General features: G+C 24.1%; 1 protein-coding gene across 7 annotated transcripts in view; it reads right to left on the bottom strand.

The window, feature by feature from the left end:
• Positions 1-16,028, bottom strand: part of LOC135927394 (uncharacterized) — a 36,761-nt gene extending 20,733 nt beyond the window's left edge. The window contains exons 1-6 of one of the 7 annotated variants that reach the window (XM_065463360.1): positions 15,763-16,025; positions 15,656-15,718; positions 15,576-15,619; positions 15,516-15,536; positions 15,386-15,468; positions 14,968-15,116 (exon numbers count right to left, since the gene is read on the bottom strand). In XM_065463360.1, the coding sequence (XP_065319432.1) occupies positions 15,408-15,468; positions 15,516-15,536; positions 15,576-15,619; positions 15,656-15,718; positions 15,763-15,921 (348 nt within the window). In that variant the 5' untranslated portion in view covers positions 15,922-16,025 and the 3' untranslated portion in view covers positions 14,968-15,116; positions 15,386-15,407. The other 6 variants (XM_065463363.1, XM_065463359.1, XM_065463361.1 and 3 more) reach the window with 6 other exon arrangements.
• Positions 16,029-17,122: the final 1,094 nt, after the last annotated feature.

Here is a 17,122-nt window from a genome sequence, read left to right as displayed (position 1 = left end):
TTTTAAACCTTATATTATAGCGTGAAGTTAGCCCCCCCCCCCATTATTCAAAATTTGAGATTTTTCAAATTTTTAAAACGGGATTGATTTATACCCGATTTGTACCGTTTCAAACTCGATTTGTACCATTACCGTTTTCCAGCTATTGACCGTTAAAGATATGGCGCCAAAAATAAAAAACACTCAACATTTATTTTTTTTAAATTTTTTAACGCACAACGGTAGAGAATTTTTTTCTCTTCCTAATGATGCCTCAAATTAAGCTTTATCTTCATTATTTATTTCGGTAATCAAATTTTAAACCTTATATTATAGCGTGAAGTTAGCCCCCCCCCCCCAATATTCAAAATTTGAGATTTTTCAAATTTTTAAAACGGGATTGATTTGTACCGTTTCAAACTCGATTTGTACCATTACCGTTTTCCAGCTATTGACCGTTAAAGATATGGCGCCAAAAATAAAAAACACTCAACATTTATTTTTTTATTAAATTTTTTAACGCACAACGGTAGAGAATTTTTTTATCTTCCTAATGATGCCTCAAATTATGCTTTATCTTTATTATTTATTTCGGAAATCAAATTTTAAACTCTTAAAAATTAAATGTTTTTAAAATCCCAAAAATCTAAATATTTTTGACTAAACTGAGAATTGACATTATAACTTAAAAAATAATGACGAAAACTTAAATTTTTTTTCATTTTATGTTTATATGAGTAAGTTTACACAAAATGAGTCAAAAAAATAAAACATTTTTATACTCCCAAATATTTAAATATTTTTAACTAAACTGAGAATTGACATCATAACTCAAAAAATAATGATGGAAACTTAATTTTTTTTCCATTTTATGTTTATATGAGTAGGTTTACACAAAATGAGTCAAAAAATAAAACATTTTTAAAATCTCAAATATCTAAATATTTTTGACTAAACTGAGAATTGACATTATAACTCAAAAAATAATGATGGAAACTTAAATTTTTTTTCATTTTATGTTTATATGAGTAGGTTTACACAAAATGAGTAAAAAAATAAAACATTTTTAAAATCCCAAAAATCTAAATACTTTTGACTAAACTGAGAATTGATATCATAACTCAAAAAATAATGATGGAAACTTAAATTTTTTTCCATTTTATGTTTATATGAGTAAGTTTACACAAAATGAGTCAAAAAAATAAAACATTTTTAAAATCCCAAAAATATAAATATTTTTACTAAACAGAGAATTGACATCATAACTCAAAAAATAATGATGGAAACTTAAATTTTTTTTCATTTTATGTTTATATGAGTAGGTTTACACAAAATGAGTCAAAAAAATAAAACATTTTTAAAATCCCAAAAATCTAAATATTTTTGACTAAACTGAGAATTGATTTATAACTCAATAAATAATGATGGAAACTTAAATTTTTTTCCATTTTATGTTTATATGAGTAAGTTTACACAAAATGAGTCAAAAAAATAAAACATTTTTAAAATCCCAAAAATCTAAATATTTTTGACTAAACTGAGAATTGACATCATAACTCAAAAAATAATTGATGGAAACTTAAATTTTTTTCCATTTTATGTTTATATTGAGTAGGTTTACGCAAAATGAGTTAAAAAATACAACATTTTTAAATTCCCAAAAATCTAAATATTTTTGACTAAACTGAGAATTGACATCATAACTCAAAAAATAATGATGGAAACGTAAATTTTTTCCCATTTTATGTTTATATGAGTAAGTTTACACAAAATGAGTCAAAAAAATAAAACATTTTTAAAATCCCAAAAATCTAAATATTTTTGACTAAACTGAGAATTGACATCATAACTCAAAAAATAATTGATGGAAACTTAAATTTTTTTCCATTTTATGTTTATATTGAGTAGGTTTACGCAAAATGAGTCAAAAAATACAACATTTTTAAATTCCCAAAAATCTAAATATTTTTGACTAAACTGAGAATTGACATCATAACTCAAAAAATAATGATGGAAACGTAAATTTTTTCCCATTTTATGTTTATATGAGTAAGTTTACACAAAATGAGTCAAAAAAATAAAACATTTTTAAAATCCTAAAAATCTAAATATTTTTGACTAAACTGAGAATTGACATCATAACTCAAAAAATAATGATGGAAACTATAATTTTTTTCCATTTTATGTTTATATGAGTAGGTTTACACAAAATGAGTCAAAAAATATAAACATTTATAAAATCCCAAGAATCTAAATATTTGTGACTAAACTGAGAATTGACATCATAACTCAAAAAATAATAACGGAAACTTATATTTTTTTCTATTTGTAGGTTTACCCAAAATGAGTAAAAAAAATAAAACAATTTTAAAATCCCAAAAATCTATATATTTTTGACTAAACTGAGAATTGACATTATAACTCAAAAAATAATGATGGAAACTTAAATTTTTTTCCATTTTATGTTTATATGAGTAAGTTTACACAAAATGAGTCAAAAAATAAAACATTTTTATAATCCCAAATATTTTAATATTTTTGACTAAACTGAGAATTGACATCATAACTCAAAAAATAATGATGGAAACGTAAATTTTTTCCCATTTTATGTTTATATGAGTAAGTTTACACAAAATGAGTCAAAAAAATAAAACATTTTTAAAATCCCAAAAATCTAAATATTTTTGACTAAACTGAGAATTGACATCATAACTCAAAAAATAATTGATGGAAACTTAAATTTTTTTCCATTTTATGTTTATATGAGTAAGTTTACACAAAATGAGTCAAAAAAATAAAACATTTTTAAAATCCCAAAATCTAAATATTTTTGACTAAACTGAGAATTGACATCATAACTCAAAAAATAATGATGGAAACTATAATTTTTTTCCATTTTATGTTTATATGAGTAGGTTTACACAAAATGAGTCAAAAAATATAAACATTTATAAAATCCCAAAAATCTAAATATTTTTGACTAAACTGAGAATTGACATCATAACTCAAAAAATAATGATGGAAACTTAATTTTTTTTTCATTTTATAATTATATAGCTTGTACCAAATAAATTATTCCAAAATAAAAAATTAAACTCCTATAATTCATATTTTATTTAATTAAAAACTAAATTTTTAGTCTATTACGCCATATAACGGAAATATTTTTATGATTTTTTAAATTTATTATAGGTATTATATTTTTGTAACGTATCTGTTCTATACATATTTTAAATTTATGAACTACTCTTTTTTCCATATTCCACTTAATTTATTTAGATAATTTTGATTTTGAAAATAAATTTGATTTACATAATACAAATACATTATTTATATTTTCAAAATATAATTGATAGGCCATAAATAAATTTATACCTGTCAATTCGCAGTTTAGTTACACCACAAAAAAGCTCTATCCAATATTACTGGTTTCCTAAGAATATATTTTTATATTTATGCATCCCTTTTATGTATATAAATTTGTTAAATTTTGTATTTTTAAAATAAAATTTATGTTGTAATAAGCTAGTAAATATATTTTAATCTAATAATATTAAGTAAAATAGAATTTTAAATTATTTGATATTTAATATCAATTTTTACTTAATTAAAAATGGATTTATGTAAAATAAAAAAAATGTTTTAGGAATTTTTTTTATAAGATATTATATAATCAAATTATTATTGATTATGATTAATTGCTTTTTAGCTTTTGAGTTAATATTATTATAAAAGAAATATTTTCATAGCTTATTAAAACATAAATAATTTAAAAATTAACAAATATATATCCGTAAGAGGGCGTTATATGCGTAAATATGTAAGTATCATTTTAGGAAACCGGAATGATGATTGGATAGCGCTTTTTTTATATTTGGGTATATATACATATGAAAAACCTAAAAATTAAAAAAAAAATTTAGGTTTCTTTGATGTTTAATTTATGAGTAGGTTTAGAATAGTAAAATAATGGAAATTTTCTAAGGTAAATATTGCTGGCGTTATTTATCAAAATCTCTTAATTTTTGTTTTATATGTGTATATTTACGTGCTAAGCATTATCCTAAAAAATTTTTTGAAAATATTATTTGACCGAATGCCGAGCTTAAAACCGACCACTTAATATTCGATTGACCAAATTTACTAGTAATACAATTTGAAAAATGTTGATTTTCGTTTTATAAATCTATAAATACGTATAAAACATAATCCCAAAAAATATTTTTAAAATATCTCTATTTGGCGGATAACCTACTCGTAGCCCACCCAATGACTAAATACTGAATTGCTGGCGTTTTAAATCAAAATATCTTAATTTTTGTTTTATATGTGTATATTTACGTGCTAAGCATTATCCTAAAAAATTTTTTGAAAATAATTTGATTTGACCGATTGCCGAGCTCAAAACCGACCACTTACTAAATATTCGATTGACCAAATTTACTAGTAATATAATTTGAAAAATGTTGATTTTTGTTTTATAAATCTATAAATACGTATAAAACATAATCCCAAAAAATATTTTTAAAATATCTCTATTTGGCGGATAACCGACTCGTAGCCCACCCAATGACTAAATACTGAATTGCTGGCGTTTTAAATCAAAATATCTTAATTTTTGTTTTATATGTGTATATTTACGTGCTAAGCATTATCCTAAAAAAATTTTTGAAAATAATTTGATTTAACCGATTGCCAAGCTCAAAACCGATCACTTACTAAATATTCGATTGACCAAATTTACTAGTAATATAATTTGAAAAATGTTGATTTTCGTATTATATGTCTATAAATACGTGTAAAACATAATTCTAAAAAATATTTTAAAAATGTCGTGATTTGACGGATAACCGACTCGTAGCCCACCCAATGACTAAATAATGAATTGCTGGCGTTTTAAATCAAAATATCTTAATTTTTGTTTTATACGTGTATATTTACGTGCTAAGCATTATCCTAAAAAATTTTTTGAAAATAATTTGATTTGACCGATTGTCGAGCTCAAAACCGACCACTTACTAAATATTCGATTGACCAAATTTATTAATAATATATTTTGAAAAATGTTGATTTTCGTTTTATATATCTATAAATACGTGTAAAACATAATACCAAAAAATATTTTTAAAATATCGCTATTTGGCGGATAACCGTTTCCTTTAACCTATAATAAAATTTTAAAATATATTATTAAATATATATTTTACCAAAATAAAGACATTTTAATAGCAAAATTATGATTTATAATTATAAAACAATTTTAAATTTTAACGGCTATTATTTAAAAGTATTTATTTATTATTTTTTATATACTTCTAACTCAAATTTTTTTATTTTTAAAATAATGCCAAATATTTTTAAAATATTCAGGAAAATATAATAATTTCGAATATAAATAATAAAGGAAAATAAAAAAATATTAGAAAGAATATAATCATGGGGAGGGGGTTTAAAAGCACCTTTTTTGAATCTCAATTGCTTATCTCTTAGACAATTAAAATTATCTGAAATATTTGCACATAACACATTTTTAGAGAGTATTATAGATTTTATTTATTATATAAAAATAAAAATACTTTAGCATATAGTATTGCATAAATTTTAAGTGTTAATACAAAAATTATATAAATTTATAACTAAGAATTTATAGTAAATTTGGTCAATCGAATATTTAGTAAGTGGTCGGCTTTAAGCTCGGCAATCGGTCAAATCAAATTATTTTCAAAAGATTTTTTAGGATAATGCTTAGCACGTAAATATACACGTATAAAACAAAAATTAAGATATTTTGATTTAAAACGCCAGCAATTCAGTATTTATCATTGGGTGGGCTACGAGTCGGTTATCCTTCAAATCACGATATTTTTAAAATATTTTTAAGAATTATGTTTTACACGTATTTATAGACTTATAAAACGAAAATCAACATTTTTCAAATTATATTACTAGTAAATTTGGTCAATCGAATATTTAGTAAATGGTCGGTTTTAAGCTCGGCAATCGGTCAAATCAAATTATTTTCAAAAGATTTTTTAGGATAATGCTTAGCACGTAAATATACACGTATAAAACAAAATTTAAGATATTTTGATTTAAAACGCCAGCAATTCAGTATTTAGTCATTGGGTGGGCTACGAGTCGGTTATCCGTCAAATCACGATATTTTTAAAATATTTTTTAGAATTATGTTTTACACGTATTTATAGACTTATAAAACGAAAATCAATATTTTTCAAATTATATTACTAGTAAATTTGGTCAATCGAATATTTAGTAAGTGGTCGGTTTTAAGCTCGGCAATCGGTCAAATCAAATTATTTTCAAAAGATTTTTTAGGATAATGCTTAGCACGTAAATATACACGTATAAAACAAAAATTAAGATTGGGTGGGCTACGAGTCGGTTATCCGTCAAATCACGACATTTTTAAAATATTTTTTAGAATTATGTTTTACACGTATTTATAGACATATAATACGAAAATCAACATTTTTCAAATTATATTACTAGTAAATTTGGTCAATCGAATATTTAGTAAGTGATCGGTTTTGAGCTCGGCAATCGGTCAAATCAAATTATTTTCAAAAAATTTTTTAGGATAATGCTTAGCACGTAAATATACACATATAAAACAAAAATTAAGATATTTTGATTTAAAACGCCAGCAATTCAGTATTTAGTCATTGGGTGGGCTACGAGTCGGTTATCCGCCAAATAGAGATATTTTAAAAATATTTTTTGGGATTATGTTTTATACGTATTTATAGATTTATAAAACAAAAATCAACATTTTTCAAATTATATTACTAGTAAATTTGGTCAATCGAATATTTAGTAAGTGGTCGGTTTTGAGCTCGGCAATCGGTCAAATCAAATTATTTTCAAAAATTTTTTTAGGATAATGTTTAGCACGTAAATATACACATATAAAACAAAATTAAGATATTTTGATTTAAAACGCCAGCAATTCAGTATTTAGTCATTGGGTCGGTTATCCGCCAAATAGCGATATTTTAAAAATATTTTTTGGGATTATGTTTTATACGTATTTATAGATATATAATACGAAAATCAACATTTTTCAAATTGTATTACTAGTAAATTTGGTCAATCGAATATTTAGTAAGTGGTCGGTTTTAAGATCGGCATTCGGTCAAATCATAATATTTTCAAAAAATTTTTTAGGATAATGCTTAGCACGTAAATATACACATATAAAACAAAAATTAAGAGATTTTGATAAATAACGCCAGCAATATTTACCTTAGAAAAGTTCCATTATTTTACTATTCTAAACCTACTCATAAATTAAACATCAAAGAAACCTAAATTTTTTTTTTAATTTTTAGGTTTTTCATATGTATATATACCCAAATATAAAAAAAGCGCTATCCAATCATCATTCCGGTTTCCTAAAATGATACTTACATATTTACGCATATAACGCCCTCTTACGGATATATATTAATTTTTAAAATTTATTTATGTTTTAATAAGCTATGAAAATATTTCTTTTATAATAATATTAACTCAAAATAAAATTATATATTATATGATATTTAATCTGTACCCTTCATTTAATAAAAAAATAATTTAAGTATATTTTAAAAAAAGTTTTAAAAATTTTCATTAAATAAAATTTTGATTGATTATGATTAATGGCTTTTTAGCAATTCAGTATTACCCGTCATACCCCGTATTTTCTTGGTCAGACGACATATTCTTTTCTTTTAGCATTACAAAATGTATTTCCCAAGGTCCGTGAAGTTGGCCACACAATTTTTGATTTTCAATGGTTTATCAGTTGGTGTGATTAGTACCCGATTTATACCGTTTTCATTTCGATTTGTACTATCACCATTTTTGAGATATTCAAAGAACAAATTGGGGGGCCAACTTCACGACAGCCCCCCAACTTTTGAACTTAAAAATAAAAGGTGAATAGGTCGATAGAGAATGATTTGTACCGATTTGTACCATCACCGTTTTCCAGCTATTGACCGTTGAAAACATAGCGCCAAAAATAAAACACTCAAAATTTATTTTTTTTAAAGTTTTTTAACGTACAACGGTAGAGAATTTTTTTCTCTTCCTAATGATGCCTCAAATTAAGATTTATTTTCATTATTTATTTCGAATAAAATTTTAAACCTTATATTATAGCGTGAGTTAGCCCCCCTTCCCCCCCCCCCGATATTCAAAATTTAAATATTTTCAAATTTTTAAAACGGGATTGATTTGTACCCGATTTGTACCGTTTCAAACTCGATTTGTACTATTGCCGTTTTCCAGCTATTGACCGTTAAAGATAGGGCGCTAAAAATAAAAAACACTCAACATTTATTTTTTTTTAAATTTTTTACAACGGTAGAGAATTTTTTTCTATTCCTAATGATGCCTCAAATAAAGCTTTATCTTCATTATTTATTTCGGAAATCAAATTTTAAACCTTATATTTTAGTGTGAGGTTAGCCCCCCCCCTTGATATTCAAAATTTGAGATTTTTCAAATTTTTAAAACGGGAGTGATTTGTACCGTTTCTAACTCGATTTGTACTATTACCGTTTTCCAGCTATTGACCGTTAAAGATATGGCACCAAAAATAAAAAACACTCAACATTTTTTTTTTAAATTTTTTCCTCTTCCTAATGATGCCTCAAATTAAGCTTTATCTTCATTATTTATTTGGAAATCAAATTTTAAACCTTATATTTTAGCGTGAAGTTAGGCCCTCCCTTCCGATATTCAAAATTTGAGATTTTTCAAATTTTTAAAACGATATTGATTTGTACCGTTTCAAACTAGATTTGTATTATTACCGTTTTCCAGCTATTGACCCTTAAAGATATGGCGCCAAGGTTAATAATTTGATTTCCGAAATAAATAATAAAGATAAAGCATTATTTGAGGCATCATTAGGAAGAGAAAAAAATTCTCTACCGTTGTATGTTAAAAAAATTAAAAAAAAAAAAATTTTGAGTGTTTTTTATTTTTGACGCCATATCTTTAACGGTAAATAGCTGGAAAACGGTAATAGTACAAATCGAGTTTGAAACGGTATAAATCAATCCCATTTTAAAAATCTCAAATTTTGAATATCGGGAGGGGGGGGGCTAACTTCACGCTATAATATAAGGTTTAAAATTTGATTTCCGAAATAAATAATAAAGATAAAGCATAATTTGAGGCATCATTAGGAAGAAGAAAAAATTCTCTACCGTTGTACTTTAAAAAATTTAAAAAAAAAATAAACGTTGAGTTTTTTTTATTTTTGGCGCCATATTTTTAACGGTCAATAGCTAGAAAACGATAATAGTACAAATCGAGTTTGAAACGGTACAAATCAATCCCGTTTTAAAATTTGAAAAATCTCAAATTTTGAATATCGGAAGGGGGGGCCTAACTTCACTCTATAATATAAGGTTTAAAATTTGATTTCCGAAATAAATAATGAAGATAAAGCTTAATTTGAGGCATCATTAGGAAGAGAAAAAAATTCTCTTTGTACTTTAAAAAATTTAAACAAAAATAAATGTTGAGTGTTTTTTTTATTTTTGGCGCCATATCTTTAACGGTCAATAGCTGGAAAACGGTAATAGTACAAATCGAGTTTGAAACGGTACAAATCAATACCGTTTTAAAAATTTGAAAAATTTCAAATTTTGAATATCGGGGGGGGGGGCTAACTTCACGCTATAATATAAGGTTTAAAATTTGATTTCCGAAATAAATAATTAAGATAAAGCTTAATTTGAGGCATCATTAGGAAGAGAAAAAATATCTATACCGTTGACGTTAAAAAACTTTAAAAAAAATAAATTTTGAGTGTTTTTTATTTTTGGCGCCATATTTTCAACGGTCAATAGCTGGAAAACGGTGATGGTACAAATCGAACTGAAAACGGTACAAATCATTCTCTATCGACCTATTCACTTTTTATTTTTAAGTTCAAAAGTTGGGGGGCTGTCGTGAAGTTGGCCCCCCATTTTGTTCTTTGAATATCTCAAAAACGGTGATGGTACAAATCGAACTGAAACGGTACAAATCACACCAACTGATAAACCATTGAAAATCAAAAATTGTGGGGCCAACTTCACGGACCTTATTTCCCAGAAGGGTGGGATTCAAAAAATAAAATAGAAGTAGAACTCTGGGTCAGACATCAAATTCTTTTCCTTTTTTCCATTGCCTCTCCCTTTTATTATTTAATGTATTTTTTATTTAGAAAATTATTTAAAATTTTCAATATAGTTTTTATTAGGTTAAAAAAAGTTAACATTTTTCTGGTTTTTTTTCACTATTAATTAACAATATATTTTTTTTTATTTGTAGGGTATATTATTTTTATTTTATTTATGTTATGACTTATATTCTGTTACTTTAGTAAAGGTGATGGACTATAACTTTGAAGCAATATTTATCCATTGATTGCTGGCACATCGAACTTAAAATGAGATTGAGATTATACGCGTTTTTTTAAGAATATATTCCTGTTTTGTGTACATTTATTAACCAATAAATTGAATTAATTTAATTGTGTTTTTCTTTAAACTTTTTTATATAAGTAGTTTTATTTTAAATATTCTATAAGGAGAAAGAGAGAATGTAAAATATAAATAATTTTTATAGGTTTTTCCTCTTGCCCTAGCCAATATAAATAAATTTAAACCAACCCCTAGTGTTAAAGCTCGTTTTGAGGCAATTTTTAAAATGGCTAGCTCAATATTTTAGCCAGATAAATAATACCTAAGCCTCGAGATTTTGCTAATAGATGTCCAAACCTTTTTTCCTTCTACAGGCTGCATAATAGTATTCTGATTTTTTAATGGGAGCGGAAAATAATTCCCCTATAATATTTCTTAGAAAATAACTCACTAAAATTGATTTAATATTTTTAAATATTTTTGTCGTAAAAAGATCATTTTTATTTAGTGCATCTTTCTAGTTGAACTCCATTCTTGCATCTAAACATTTAACATATATAATACTATTATAATCTGCACAGAAATTTAAGTGTTTTCCAACAAAATATTATATTAATATAATTTAAAAATAATGGAAATGAGTAATATGATAATTTCAAAAAATATATATGTCGTATGGGGTTTCGGAATCGGTGGGGATTCGGCATCTCTCAATTTTAAATCATTTACTATGGACAATTTTTGGATTTTAAAAATCTGATTTTACAGGAATTGAATTCCAGCATGTGTAGAATATTTACCCTATAAATTTTAGCCAATTTCAGCGATAGACATTTTAGTATTTTTTTAATTTATATGAAAAATCCATATAAAAATTAATATAAATTAGAAGTAGTTCTAAAGTTCATGGCAAAATTGTTTGAAATTTACAGTTGGGTATTCTACCCAAGCTAGAATACATTTCCGGTTAAAATCGAACTTTAAAATTTTTTAAATCGCTCTCGATAAAGGTTTTAAAATCAAAAGATTCCGAATCCCCACGGATTCCGAATCCCAATACGATAAATATACTAAAATAATTTCAAAAGGGAGTTGAGAATTAGATAATTGTCTAGTTTTAAATTATATCAGAACATTTTTACTTATGTTTAATTTAAAAATATATAAAATGAGTAATAAGACAATTGTCACCTTTATAGGTAGTAAGCTCATTACTACAAAAAATTAGAAAAAACTAATAATAACAATGTCACTTTTCTATGGTACATCTTCACTGAAATTAAAAATTTTCAAAATATATAATTTTATAATAAGCTTTTAAAAAAAAATAACGGTTAAAACAATTGTCACTATTCTAAGATACATATTTGATGAAATTTTAATTTAACATGTTTATAAAAAATATTTTTACCTATTTGTTTTAAAAAAATTCAAAAAGGTTAAAAAATAACGATTATGACAATTGTCACTCTCTATAGTACATCTTCACTGAAATTTTAATTTAACATGTTTACAAAATATATTTTTACTTATTTGCTTTAAAAAAATTTAAAAATGTTGATAATTAACGATTATGACAATTGTCACTTTTCTATGGTACATCTTCACTGAAATTTTAATTTAACATTTACAAAACATATTTTTACTAATTTGCTTTAAAAAAATTTAAAAATCTTGATAATTATCGATTATGAAAATTGTCACTTTTCTATGGTACATCTTCACTAAAATTTTAATTTAACATAATTACAAAACATATTTTTATTTATTTAAAAAAATTTAAAAATGTTAATAATTAACGATTATGACAATTGTCACTTTTTTATGATACATCTTCACTGAAATTTTAATTTAACATATTTACAAAACATATTTTTACTTATTTACTTAAAAAAACTCAAAAAAGTTCAAAAATTACGATTAAGACAATTGTCAACTTTATATCCTTTACAATCACTGAAACCATCTTGATGCTCAACTAGCTTATTTTAATTAAAATTATTTTTAAAGGTTCTGAGATGAGTATGTCACTTTTATACTTTACATTAAATATAAAACATTAATTATGACTAGAGATGTAAAAGTAGGGAAATTTCCCGGGAACATTCATATTTTCCCGGGAAATTTCCCGAATTTTCCCTTAATAATATATTATTTATTTGCAAAAATTATGATTTATATTTTATAAAATATAATATTTTATTTCAATAATTATGATTTATAATTTAATTTATAAATAATTTTTATTTTCCTCGTGAGCCTTTACACTTATTTTTTTTATTAGTGCAATCATTGAGTGCAATTTTTCAAATCTATAATTTTAAAAGTACAAAAATAAAGGTAAAATGTTTCACATTATATTCTCATACATAATATTAATGTGATATTATAGAATTATTAATAATTAATGATATATTTAGATTTGATATATAATAGTGCGCACAAATTAAGCGTTTGCAGTATGTTTGTTAATGTAACGCATCTTTGTTTAGATTGAAAGCAATATGTTTTTTATTAAAGTTTTTTTTATAATTTCTTAAACAAAAAGAGTTTATTTCTTACCTTAAGGTAAAATAAGGAAGTTTTGCAAGAAATTGCAATTTCTAGTTTATTTACAAACAAACAAAGAAGGCTTATTATATTAGACAAAGAAGGATACTGGGATAAATTAGAGTCTGTACTGACCTTTTTGGAATTTATTTATAAGAAAATTATATTTGTAGAATCGGATTCATAGGTATTATCTGACGTTCCAGAAATATTTTGGGACATAAAAGATAAACTCAATTCATCATCTTTTATTTTTTAAGATGCATATTAAAAAACGAAAGAAATTTTGTTGCCGAGAATATCATTTTGCAACAAATCTTCTGGATCCTCGATATTATGGTGTGAAATTAACAGACCGTGAATTAACAGCAGCTTTAAATATAATAAATATTATTTCAGGCCAAATTAATTGCGATATTGGAAAAATTATGGGTAATTTAGCAAAATATCGTTCAAAACAAGGTTTCTATAAAGGAGCTGGCATATGGGAGAGCTCAATCCAAACCAAACCACTCATATGGTGGAAAGGGTTGTGTACAAATCAACCCCTTTGTCAAGTGGCAGTAAGATGTCTTTCGATACCACCCTCAAGTGCCTCGTCAGAAAGACTGGTCAGCATTTGGAAAAATTCATTCAAAAACGAGAAATAGAATAAAGAATGAAAGAGTCGAAAAATTAATATCAATAAGGCATAACATACATTTAAAGGTTCATACAAATACATCAAGTTCGGGATATCATCAAAAGAGTTCAGATTCCGATTTATCAATATCAAGTGATAATGATGATATTTCAATTTCATCCCATGAAGATATTGATGCTATTTCATTAGCATCCCAAGAATTTTAAATGTAATTTCTGATACATGCTTTTTGTAATTAATAAAGTTATTTAAAAAATGATGTTTATAGTGTATTTATTTTTGTCTTTATTGTTTAATTATATTAATTTCCCTTAGTTCCTCAAATTTAATAAAGTTATTCCATAAAAAAATTGAAAGGTTTAAAGTATATTTTGTGGTTATTTTTTAATTTCCTGTTTTTTCCCCAATTTTCCCGGGGAAATTTCCCCTGAACCAATTTTCCCAGGAATTTTACATCTATAATTATGACAAAACACCAAATATTAAAAAATATGTAATCATTAAATTCTCACATTTACAACTTATAAAAAATAATATTTTTCTAAGATCAAAAAATAAAATAAAAGCATATATCTCAAAAATTTTATTTTTAAAAAATCACAAAATATTTGTACAAAAAATTTTAGGATCAAAAATGTTTTATTATAATAAAGATTTTCTTACTGAAGATTTTAGTATATTATAAAATACAAAAAAATTTTCTCAAAATCATAAAGATTTTTTTACAAAATTTTTTTTTATTTTGCTCAAAAATCTTTATTTTTAGTAAATTAATCTTCAAAGATTTTTTCCTCAAAATTTTTATTTTAAGATTTTTGTTAAACCCTGGTTTTGCAGCACATTCGCATAAAATATATTTTTTACATTGTAAAATTAAAATCGTTTGTTTTTTTATAAAATTTTATCTTGTTTACATTCTTTTATATTTATAAAGGATAGTTGGTTATTTTTTATAAATTAATATTTAATAAATCAAGATGTTATTTTATTTTGAAAAATAGTTACCGAATTTGTATTTTTATAAACTAATTATAAAAAATAATGGATAATTAAGTCAATTCAAAAGCAAATTCTTATTTATTTCCATAATTTTACCTAATAATATTGTCTTATACATCTTGTGTAATTAAGAACTCAATAATCAAGTCATTTATAAATTAAAATCTTTAGTTAACTTCTACTTACGAAACATATTTGGCAAATATCCAAACTTATATATTTATGTGTGCTTGTAATAATTTTTTTCCTATTATTTGTAATTATTAAAATATAAATTCTCATGAAATTTTTTTTAATCATCATTATTTGTTTTATTTGAACAATTCCCTCACAAAAAGTAGGAATGATAAGCAAACATAAGAATTTTTTCCATCACTTTGAGATCCTAGGATCATATTGGAGATATTTCAATCAGAAGGAATAGAAATTCTTTCCAAATCTATTCATATTATTTGTAAATTTTACCCAACAAAATTGAGGTGTATGATGACAATAATCTCTGAACACTGCAAAAAAGGCATCTATGTGATTTTTTATAGTTTTAATAATAAAAAGACAATTTAAGGTTGTCATATAATCAAATTTTTTCCTAGTTAGAATGAATAGAAACCACTATTAATAATTAGCAAATGTTAAAAATTTTAGATTGGCATAAGATAGTTAATGAATTATTTTGTAATAAATTAGTGTGCTTGTTAATCATGATTTCACAAACTCATTGAGCAAAATATAAGATATTACAAAATGGCATATTTGTTAGCACTCCAAAAAATGAACTGCTCTACCTTACCTATTTTTATATAATTATAATGTCATTTCATTGCTTTTATTATTGAATTTATGTTTTCATTCAAATTTGATAACTTTTCTAAACTAAAATATATGTATGAATATAATAAATATATTTGGCCTATTATTACTTCCTTTGCAAAGAATCTAGCCTGTTAAATGTCTATAATTAAACAATAAAAAATAATTACTGTATAAAAAGATTGGTAGTTAATAAATTCAATTGATCAGCCTCCTTTAAAGAATAAGTATATAAAAATTAAAATGGTACCTTAAATGAATTTTTAATTATAGGTTCCAAGCTTGCCATGTTGCATATTTTATTTCTTGACATCTGTTATAATTGGCATAACTTAAATTCAGTAAATTGTTTTAAACCTCGATGCATTTTGATTTAATCATAATATGGCGGGATAAGTAAGCAAAATCTCTTATGCTCTTTCCTACTTTGTCAATCAATTTAGGCTTCGCCTCATATCCCTTTTTGGGTATTTTTTGAGATTTATATATAGACACTACATCTTGTCTGCTCGTCATCTTATTACCCAACCATTGCTTGGGGTTAACGAATCTACTAGAAAAAATGTTAACTCGACAACCATAACTCACGTGACAGAGGTGGACCAAATAAACTTCATTATATTGTCTGAAGTTGAACAAGCCGGGTCTCATTCAGGGAGTTATACAGTGGTGTAGACAAGGGGGGGGGGGGTCGAACCCCCCCCCCCCCTTATTTTTTTTTTTTTATAAAATAAAAAATTATTATTTTTTTATTGCGAATAATTATATTTAAAAAACGGTTTCAATTTAGAGAAATAAGATAATATATTATATATAATACAATATGAATATGAATATCACAATGAAATATATTTATAAAAAAAGGAGTTTTAATTTTAAATGATCACATCGTTTAAAAATATATATAAATTATATGAACTAAAATATTAAATAACAATAAAAGAATAAAGATATATTGTATGTAAATAATTTCTGGCATAGTTAAATTTATTAAATAACAATAAAGATTTTTGTAAATATTTTCTGGCTTGGCATAGTTAAATTAGATATTTATAAATTTAATTATTAAATATATATTTTTAAACTATATAGATAGTTTATAAATTTTAATTTTTTATAATTTTTAAATATGGATATCTGTAAGTTTTTTCGTCAACAACAAAAAGAAAAAGGTATATAAAAATTTAAGTTGTAATTTGAATTAGAAATATATATCAGAGTTGTACAAAAGATCTTCTTTGAAGATTTTTGAGCGAGATCTTTGAAGATCGTAAAATTTGAAGATCTTTTACTTTTAAAAAATTTCGAGCAACGATCTTCAAAGATCTTCATATTTTATAATGTTTTATTTTTTTGATATTATTTTTTGAACTGCATGTTAAATTAAAATAAAAATTTAATAAAGATGTACCGACAATTTTCATAATCGTTATTTTTTAACTTTTTAGAACATATATGGGTAAAAAAAAATTTATATAAAAAAAAATTTATATTATAATTTCAATGAAGATGTAATGTATTAAAAAGTGGAAATTGTAATAATCGTTATTTTTAACTTATTTGATTTATTATATCCTAAATTAAATAAGTTATAATTATTAATATTAAGATGTAAAAATAAAATTTCAATGAAGATGTACCATAGAAAAGTGACAATTGTTATAATCGTTATTTTTGAAAATTTTTTTATAGCATAGATATTGTTAACATGTTAAAT

The sequence above is a fragment of the Gordionus sp. m RMFG-2023 genome, chromosome 3 (genome assembly GCF_954871325.1).
Source record: "Gordionus sp. m RMFG-2023 chromosome 3, tfGorSpeb1-WG-v2, whole genome shotgun sequence".
In the NCBI taxonomy this organism is placed as follows: Eukaryota; Metazoa; Nematomorpha; class Gordioida; order Chordodea; family Parachordodidae; genus Gordionus; species Gordionus sp. m RMFG-2023.
The sequence above is the reverse complement of the archived record's forward strand: the minus strand, read 5'-3'. Positions and strand labels throughout refer to the sequence as shown.